Source organism: Centruroides sculpturatus, unplaced genomic scaffold, assembly GCF_000671375.1.
Source record: "Centruroides sculpturatus isolate CEXI.00-Female unplaced genomic scaffold, Cexi_2.0 scaffold1, whole genome shotgun sequence".
Taxonomy (NCBI): domain Eukaryota; kingdom Metazoa; phylum Arthropoda; class Arachnida; order Scorpiones; family Buthidae; genus Centruroides; species Centruroides sculpturatus.
In genome coordinates, this window is record NW_019384326.1 from 1,795,409 (window position 1) to 1,805,559 (window position 10,151).

The following is a 10,151-nucleotide window of genomic DNA, read 5'->3' on the forward strand; positions in this document are numbered from 1 at the left end:
CCAATTATACGATATCCTGAAGGCAGGGGGCGTTGTCGGTTGCTTCTCCATCTTGTTTAGTGTCATTTCGAAGTTAGAAGCGTTCGTTTACGGGTGAGTTTGCCTAAATGTTCTTTGAAAAGCGTACAGATTGATTGAAAATGTAATTAATGAGCATTTCACGTTGTAGTTAAACTATGGGGACCGGGACCAGAGATGACGAGTACGATTATCTATTTAAAGGTAAGACCCTCTCACCAGTCATTAATTAAAACAATGAATGCAAATGAAGCATTTGGTTCAGTTATAAGGTTGTAATTATCATCCATTTTGACGTTACAAAGTTTATTCGGGGTTCCAAATAAACTTTGTAACATTAAAAAGTAAAAATATTGTATACTCATTGTGACAAATCATTGAGTTAATCACTCCCTATGTCAATTTTAATAAAATACAGCACACTTTTACTAATCCGGCCTCTGTTATCCAGCATACCCCCCAGTGTGCCTTCGTTGGTAAAATGTGCTCTGAAAGAGGGGTTTCCGACTCCCAGAATTGTAGATCCCCTGTATGTGTAAAAAGGTCAAAGGAACCGTACCTGTATGTGCGACCCTTTGCAAGATATTCACCACCAATGGTCGTCTTTACCGTTTACCGGTACTACTGCCTATTCTCTGTGCTCTACATTGGTCAAAGTGAGCAGTACCGAGCCTCGACTGATGTTTGCCAATATACAATTAAAATATACAAATCACTTATCCAGAATCTTCTTTGAATCTGCCAGAATCTGCCACTCGCATGTTGGTCCCCACACTCCCAAAACTATATAATGTCGAGCACTTCACAAATGGTCCAGTGGACTACTCAAAGCCAGCATAGTCACCTGGGCTAAATAGTTATATGCAATAGTCTTGGTGGATCGACATGACACACAATTGTATGTATTAGGTTGATTTCCGGGGTTGTATCTCTCCAAGAATCACCTGTAGAGGTATGGTTCCTTTGATTTTTTTTGCTTCTGAGATATGGTCTACAGCTCTGATAAGGTCCCAAATGTCTCCTTCAGAGATGTAATTGTACCCATCTTTATATTTAATCACTTCCTATGTCAATTTTTAATAAAATGCAGTACTCTCTTGTTAATCTGGCCAATGTAACCCTAATGTGATTGTCTATGTGCTTCAGTTTCCACGAAAACATTGATCCTGTTTACTCTGGTTTTATTTCTACATACAGTAGTGCATGTCGGTACACTGTATTTTTCTGCCTGCCTCCAGAGAGTCAATACTGAAGAACAACTGGTCGTGTTATTTGCCATCTTTAGACCTGTGTACACGATAATCCGGGACTTTTGCTAATCTGTCTCCTCTTATGGCTGGATTAACAAGTCTAGTGAACTTATGTTATTTAGAAAGAAAATATTGGAAAATAGGTAATTGAGACATCAGAATTATATTAAAAACAAAAGAATTGTACATATTTATACACAAGAAGCACTTATTTACCAGTTCAATGCTGCATTTTTATTCTGATTTAAATTTATAACCTTGTTTTGAATACAGAATTGTTTTTGATTTGATTAATGAATAATGAAGTAAATATTGTTGAAATGAAGTGAAAGTATAATGATATATTTCATCACATTCTTTAATACTCCTGTCAGAAGTTTAAATACTGAATTTAACTTTGAATTAAGTGAAAATTTAAACTCCATACTACAGAATGTCACTTGTTTTTAAGTACAATAGGCTCTCAATTTAATGTACTGAGTAAAAGGGGGTTTGCTATTGCCAATAATTTAAATATATATTAAAAACATACATTAATAACAAACTTGCGATGTGTAGGATTTATTAAATTGTTAATGTGTATGCCTAAGTATAAAATAATGTAATGTGCATTGAGTAATTTATACTCATTTACTTATTGACTCATCATTTTAGTGTGTTCTATTCACGAATTAAAAAGAAAAGTCTAAATTTTTCCTTTAGGATAAAAGTTTCCATTATATCTGAAGGCTATTAAATCAGAGTCCTTTAAAATGAGGGCTTATTTTGGTATTTATAGTTTAATTTTCATGTTTTTAAATGTTTTCTTCCTTTGAAGAGTTTAAGAAAATCTGTGTAAATTATATATAAAAGTCTTGAATATTCTCAATAAAAAACTTTGCATTTCTTACGTAACATCTATTTGAAGAGTATGACTGACGCTATTAGGAATAGGTGGAATTAATTTATTTTTTAAATGATAGTCTGATGTACTGTTTATTAAAATAGTTTAGTGAGCTAATAGATTTTTTTTCCCCTCTGAATATTTTAGAGTATTGTTTATTGAAAACATCAAATTTTTTTTACTTTATTACTAGTTTTAATTAGTTTATTATTACATATATGTACTCATTAAAAGTAATCTTCAATGTACGACTTTAACATCAGCTATTGGCATATGTTTGATCTGTAGTGGTTTGCTATGGGAAACAATTGTTGGTAAATCTTATTAAATACTCAATATTTTCTATATATATAAAATCAATGACATTTGTTACATACTAATTAATTTATTAATTTTTATAATTTGATCCAAGCAATCTACCAAATCTTCAGGTTATTTTTAGGATAAGTTAATAATTAGTTTAGTTACTAATTAATTTGACTAGAGGTAGGCGGTTATGCTGCCGTCTCATGTTAATTTTAATAACAATAATAATTTAGCGTAAAAATAGCCCGACGACTCGGAAGATCATTTGGATTTAATAAATTAAATTAAGAGTTATATATTTAGCGATTTGAGTGATTGGATAACATTATATTGATATTAAACATCATAAAAAAATTTTTCACAAGAAATAATGTATTAAAATGTTTTAACAACACAATTGCATAGTTTTTTTCAATAAACAATTTCACGAAAACCTTCAGAACAAAGGATTTTGACATTGTATCTGTAAACGTAAAATTATTTTAGATAATTCACAAGTTTGTTGCCGTCCCATGCGTTAATGTGTGTTTCCTTTGTGTGCCACGAATAAATTTCTGTAATGACACTCGAATATTTTCATGACGATAATGACCTGATTCAGTCAGGTATTTAATTGTTTAGATATTACAGACTTTGTTTGTCAATTAAAATGTCAAGGATAAATAAGAGAATTAATCTTCAAGTGTATACATTTACATTCAACATAACAGCTATTTCCTTTCATTGATTAAAAATTTCACATACCTTTATATTAAAAAATAAAATTAATATTTTATTGTTTTTAAATATTTGTGTAATGGCAGAATTCTTGGAATTTTATATAAAAATCATAAAGCAAGTTAGAATTATTGTCAAGGTAGTTTAGTTTTTTTTTTTTCCAGTTCTGCATACATCTGTATTATTGTAATGAATAGAGGAGGATAAAATGTAGAGGAAAAATGAATGCAGTAGTAAAATATCATTAGTTTTTAAACTAAAAAAAATGTTATTCAAAGTAAAATGGAAAATTTTAAAAAGTTATCTTGAAAATATACATGTAAAACCAATATAATAGCCATTTTAGTTAGTTCAGTACATGAAATTTGATATAAATTAATTTTTTATAATTATAAGAGTGATTCATAATGAAATATTAATCATGATAATGATAATTTCAAAATCTTGTTTATATTTAGCAATATGAAACAAAATTATGACAACCTTGTAACAGATAAGATACTGAATATATAGCTAGCAGCATATATTAGCTTATTATTATTATTATTATTAATTCGAAGTTTTATTTGAATAGAAATGAAACATTTACAAAAAAAACTTCTTATACTTTATCGTATATTTAATCAGTAATTTCTGTTGCAACAAAATTAAACTTCCTGCCATTTAAACAAGTAAATTTTTTATTAGTCATCGTCTTTTAAAGGTATCTACAATGATTAGATAAAATGCTTTAGCCTCTATATATATATATATATATATATGTGTGTGATATATGATTAATTTAAAATTATTTTGTTAAAAATATCAATTTGTCATCCTGTAAACAGTTTCAATATTTTTATTTAGCAATAAAGTTAGTGCTTCTGTACTTGTAATTTTTGTTTTTTTTTTTTAAGTGAAAGGCTATATTTGAATATAGTGCAATACAGTATTTTGAATTGAAAATGTTTTATCATTATTATTAAAATATTGTATTGAATAACAGGTATAAATACATACAGAAATCCAAACCCTTGTTTTATTCTAATTATTAAATTCTAATGTCAGGTTAATTGATGCTATTAAATTTTGGTGGTTAAAGGTCGAGGGGGTGGGGAGATAAATAGGGTCGTGTGTGTATTGAGTAGGGTCAGACTTAATGATGATTTTACTTATTATTAGAATTTACAATTTTTTATAAAACTCATCCCTATCCTCAAAATTAAGCTTTTTGAAGTCCCACTGCATTTCGAATGCTGTATCATCCAGACAGTATATCACATCACTTAATGAAATAACTTGTAAAATGTTACTTACACTTCAAAGTTTAATGGTGATATACAGCTGTTCAACACCAGACCTACTGTGGATTGGTCACATGGGCCCATCTCTTGCCTGCAAGGTCTTCCAATTTGATGTAATGTTAAAATGAAAGTGTATACTGAAAAACTTGCAAATTTGCATTGCCTAAAGGAGAGGATTTATATGGTTATTCTGGACATTCTGGACAAACATCGTCAACATGCAGATTATGAGATTCTGGAAGTGGTTGCGAGAGTGTTTAATCATCACTGGAACACAGTGGAGATCTGGCATTGAACAGCTGTAGGTTGTTGTTAAACTTTGAAGTGTAAGTAACATCTTACAAGTTATTTCATGATGTGATACAGCACTTGAAATCTGGTGTGACTAAAAAAACACCCTGTGTATATCATGAATTTGCCTGCCTCTAGTCTTTATATTTTTAATCTAAATTTTTGTATTATCTAAAAGATTCATACACTGTGTGATTCAATCATTTACAACTTTTGAAAATCAGTCAGATAAATTGAATACTTACAACTGGCCAAATACTACAGAGGGCTAAGAACAGAGATATTTCTAGTCAGCATAACAAGAATGTAATTTAAATTACGTACATCAGCAGACTTCTGGCTTAGAATCTGGATGACTTGACTTTTTATAATTTATCTGTTCAGTTTTCAAGATTCACTGGTTTGAATCATATTCTGATTTGTCTTCTAGATGCTTCTAAAATTAATTCTAAATATTTTCAAACTTTACATCTAGATAAAGGAATATTTGCAAAGATTTCTGCAATATTATCTTGTTCTTTTCTTTATTCAGCTATTTGCTAAATGCAAATATTTAATTTTTATGATTGAATCAATATGAAAACTTGACATAGTATAGATATAATAGAATTTTCTATTACCTGAAAAGTTAATTTTACTTCCAATTCTTTTTGTATTCTTTCATCATATCTAATCTAATAAATACAAAGGTTATATTCATAACAAAGCTTAAAGTTACACCTAAGATTAATGATACAGATGAGCATTCAAAATAAAATATCAAACTACGCAGATTGTATTGCTATTGACTTAAATATCATGTAAAAAGTATTCATCAATGCATAAATTTCTTCATTTGTTTACTGATTCATATAAGAGTCTGATTTTTAAAAGTTATTCGTACTTCAAACTTTGGAATTTAAATTGAGAATTTGTGGGAATCAGTAATATTTGATAAGGAAAATAATAGAGGAAATTTCTCTTTTTGTAATTATTTAACTTCATTATTACTGACAGATAAATTAACAAATACCTCACTGTAACGTTTTGTGAGATCATTTTTTCAAGCCTTTGCTTAAATGTTTTTCTAGATGGCAGTTTCCTACCTTTGGATCAAACATTCTAAAAATATAGCATGTTCGATCCGAAGATGAGAAAGCACCATCTTGAAAAATGTTTAATCAAACATTCAAAAAAAAAAAAAAACCAAACTCCTGGAACATTATAGCAAGGTATGTTAATTTGGCTGTAAAGTGGGAATGCATAAGTTCATATTTTAACATTACTGTGAATTCTTTACCATCTTGTATCAAATTAGCCTTGTATTAAAGGCTAATTTGATCGAGCTTGATCGGTATTTTGTTGTGGGTTGCATACCTTTTGGAATATTTTTCTCAAATTACAAATTTTGTAAATATTATACCGTATGTCGATAAAATTTTTAGAACCAGATTAGCCGTTTGATTGACGGCTAAATATATCTTACGATTAGTTTATTATTACTACTACTATTTATGCCTCTTTGTGGTGTTGTTCCTGTTTACTGGAATTTATTGTGTACAGTTTGTCTTCGTACTATCTCCGTAAATTGTTAGGGATTGAAATAGAGATTACAAAAACTCAGTGAGGTAGTGTGAGCCAATAACATTTGTTAAAAAATGTTGGATGGTTGAGAGGACTTTCTTCCCCAATTATGTCCCTATGTATTTCTTCTTTCCCAATTTTTGCATTAAAATCTAGCAATATGAATATGTAATTCCTTGGGACCTGAATTGTGGTATGTTGGTCATAGAAATATCCTTTACATAAGTATCTTCACTTCTGTAGGTACATGGTCATTAATAAAAGTTGTGTTTGTCCATTTGGATTTCTTTCTTTTGTAATACTCCAACTGTTTTTTTAAGTTTAATCCTCTTTTGTCAAACAAACACACACGCGCACATTCTCTCTCCCCCCTCACACACACACACTCTAGAAAATAAACAGTTTGAAGCAAATTTTATAATAAATATAATTAAAATAGCATTTCAAATATCAAAGATATCTTTTCAGGAGTTATTTTTTACCTAATACAGTAAAACCTATGTAAAATGGAATTGCACAGTGTCAAGTATTTTTCTGTTTTAAACAGGTTTTTTAAAACAGAAAACTGCTCCATTCTGAAGAATTCCCTTCTCGTTTAGACAGGTTTTTGTTTTATTCAGGTTCCATTTTGTACAGGTTTTGCTGTATATAAATTTGTTAGTTGTCCTTCATTATAACTTAAAGTAGTAAAAGTTTACTAACAAATATGTTGAGAAAAATCAGGAAAAAATCTGGCAAAGTTGGGGATTTTAACAGTTTGAGATAGAAAGGGAATTCTGAACCATTACTTTTTTCTCCCAGCATATATTTATTACGCTGAAGTCATTATAATCTAACATCCTGTATCTTTTGAATTTGCAATATTTTTTTTATTCCTAATCTATTGGGTTGTTCGGAAAGTAAATTCTTTTTTTTCCGTGAAAAAAAAACACAATATTTTATAATAAATAAATATTTTATATCAACCACCTTGGTCAAATACCTGTTGTCATCGTTTCTGGTAGTAGCATGATTTCACATTCATAAAAGTTTTTATTGTTGCTTACAAAAAACCAATCCAAGTGATTTTTGACATTGTCATTTCAAGTAAATGTCTTACAGTTAAAAAAAATTTGTATAGATCGGAACAAGTAATAATCTGAGTGTGCTCGATTTGGCGAATATAGTTGTTGTGATAGCACATCCCATCTAAATTGGTAACTCGTCAGAAACTGTTATAAACTTGTGTGAAATTTGACATTATCGTGGTAAAACACTACACCTGTTTTGTCGATCAATTCTGGCCGCCTTTTCTGTTTGATGATATTACTCAATTTGTTTATTCGATGGCAGTACACTTTCGAATCAATTGCTAAATTGTCTGGTAAAAGCTCCAAAAAAAAATTTCCTTAAAATCCCACCAAAGAGAGCATCTCTCTAAGAACATGTGGAACCCATATATCGAGCTTTGAAACGAAACCAATTTGTTTCAAGTAATCATAAACAGTTTAATTTGACAAATTTAATCTCTTAGTGATATCACGTGTTGTTATTCAGCAGTTTGCTTCAATCAGTGCTTTTATTTTGTTTTCATTGGCTTCAACTAGCTATCCAGAACGTGGTGCATATTCAATATTGAAATTGCCAGAACAAAATTTTGTAAACCAGTTTTGGCACTGTCGTTCTGTCAACACATCATCTCCATACATGTACCACAATTTTTTCCTTGCTTGAACAGCATTTTGATTTTTTGGTAATAAAAAGGCAAAATTTTCCGAAAATGATGCTTTTGATCTTCCATGTTTGATGGAACACAAAAAATAAACAATTGCACAAAATCAAACAAAATTTTTTACAAGTAAGTCTTAAAATGCTAGCTGTCAAAATATATAATGATAATACGGTTTAGAATGAAAATGGCGGGAAAAATACGACTAATCCGTTTAGTGGTAAAAAAAACGAACTTACTTTCCGAATAATCTAATATATTAAAGGAATTTCAAAAAATTATTATCTTACATTAATCCCTAAAGTAACAGGAAAAATAGACATACAAAATCAGATCAAATTAGACATATTGGAGACAGAAGGATTAGTATTCAGATTTGAATGTAGCTGTGCACACCCCAGTATCTATGTGGGGGAAACATAACAAAAATTTAAAGTTACATTTAAAGAACATTAATTCCATAAAACATAATAGTAAAAATTCAGCTGTCTCGATTCATTGTAATAATGAGTGTGTGAAATTTAAAAAAAATATCCAGTAAAAATCATGAAAAAAGATAATGATACGAGTGCACACAAATAATTAAATTTTATAAAGATAGTAGAATAAACGATAATATTGGATATCAACTTCCAGAATTCTGGTATGCTTACATGGATCCTAGGGGGATTATCTTTAAAACTCAACCAAATTTATAAGATTAGTCAACCTTTATGCACAGCCAAAGAAAAATGTTACTGAACCTTTTAATCAACTATTTTGTAAACCTTTCTTACTTGTGTGTTACCACCAGTTCCCTTTCTTCTAAACATCTGTTATTTAGGAGCTAAAAAAATTATATAACTGTCAGTTAAAATTAATTTTGTTAAAGATTTCCTTGTTAATATGTCTAATATTAAAATAGGAAAATAGTTGTCAGTTAAATGATTCTATTGAAAACAGGATCATCGTATTACCTGTAATACTGTTTACTAGTATTCTATACAATTTCTGGTATTATATATAAAGATAGGATCCTGTTCTTAATGATGAGTGTTACTCAGACTGGACATTTACCTATTTAATGTAGACATATTTACAAAAATTTTAATAAAAAATTCTTTATATAAAAGTGTAAGCTAATCAGTTATAACACAAGTATAAACTTGTGTTATAACTGATTGGTCTTTTCTTCTAAAATCTTGGATGCAAACACAATGGCTGCTGTGATAGATTTGTTTGATTCCCAGAGCACAGACTTCTATGACTGCATTTGTCACAGTTTTTCAGTGTGACAAGTGTCTTAATGCATATGGGAATAATGTTTCCACAGGCAAAGGTACCTTTTTATTTCATTATAAATATTGCATTTCATCAGAGCTTAAAATACTGCTTCTTAATTAACTTGAAAATTTTAGTATTTTAAAGTGGTTATTTACATAATTTTTAAAAATCAGATTGTTACTTTTGTTTTGACCTTATAAATATTTAAATTTCTACTTTACCAAAATATCTTTTTTTCCATAATTCTTAAATGCAAAAATTGCTAAAATAAAGATAATTTTGAAAATCCAATTACCTGAAAATTTAGATGGTGTTGATTGGAAGATTGGTAATTACATAATGGTCCATGATGCTTTGCTTTGTTCTCATTAAAATAATTTTTCCCGTAATTGTAACCAACTTCCTGTAAAATTAAATTAAATTTCATAAAAGTAATAAAATTAATACAATATTGTAAGAAGCTAACAAAGTTTAATTCTCAAATATTTCATAGGCATATATAAAATTAAATTAAGGGAAAAATGTAAAACTGCTTTAAATAACATAAATTCAGTTAATCTTGTATATTTAATTGAAGTATTAAATACTTTAAGTTTAGCCAAACAACTACCAGATTACACCTGACTACTTTTCCACGATTTTATTTAATTAATTACTAAATAATTTGTCGCTAGAGGGAGGCGTTAGGCACTATTTCTTATTAAATTTAATAATTATAATTAAATTAATGTTTATTAAATAATTTAGAATATTCTGGGAGAAGAATCGGCCCAGAGTGGAACTCAAACCCACAACTTGCGGTCCAGGCTGATTCTTTTCTTCCAGAATATTCTAAATTATTTAATAAACATTAATTTAATAAGAAATAG

General features: G+C 29.1%; 1 protein-coding gene across 1 annotated transcript in view; it reads left to right on the forward strand.

The window, feature by feature from the left end:
- The window catches only part of LOC111627844 (ras-related protein Rab-11A-like), a 29,399-nt gene continuing 19,248 nt past the window's right edge, over positions 1 to 10,151 (forward strand). Inside the window, exons 1-2 of the mRNA XM_023371504.1 lie at positions 1 to 93; positions 170 to 222. Of these exons, the coding sequence (XP_023227272.1) occupies positions 177 to 222 (46 nt within the window). The 5' untranslated portion in view covers positions 1 to 93; positions 170 to 176. The remainder of the gene's footprint in view (positions 94 to 169; positions 223 to 10,151) is intronic.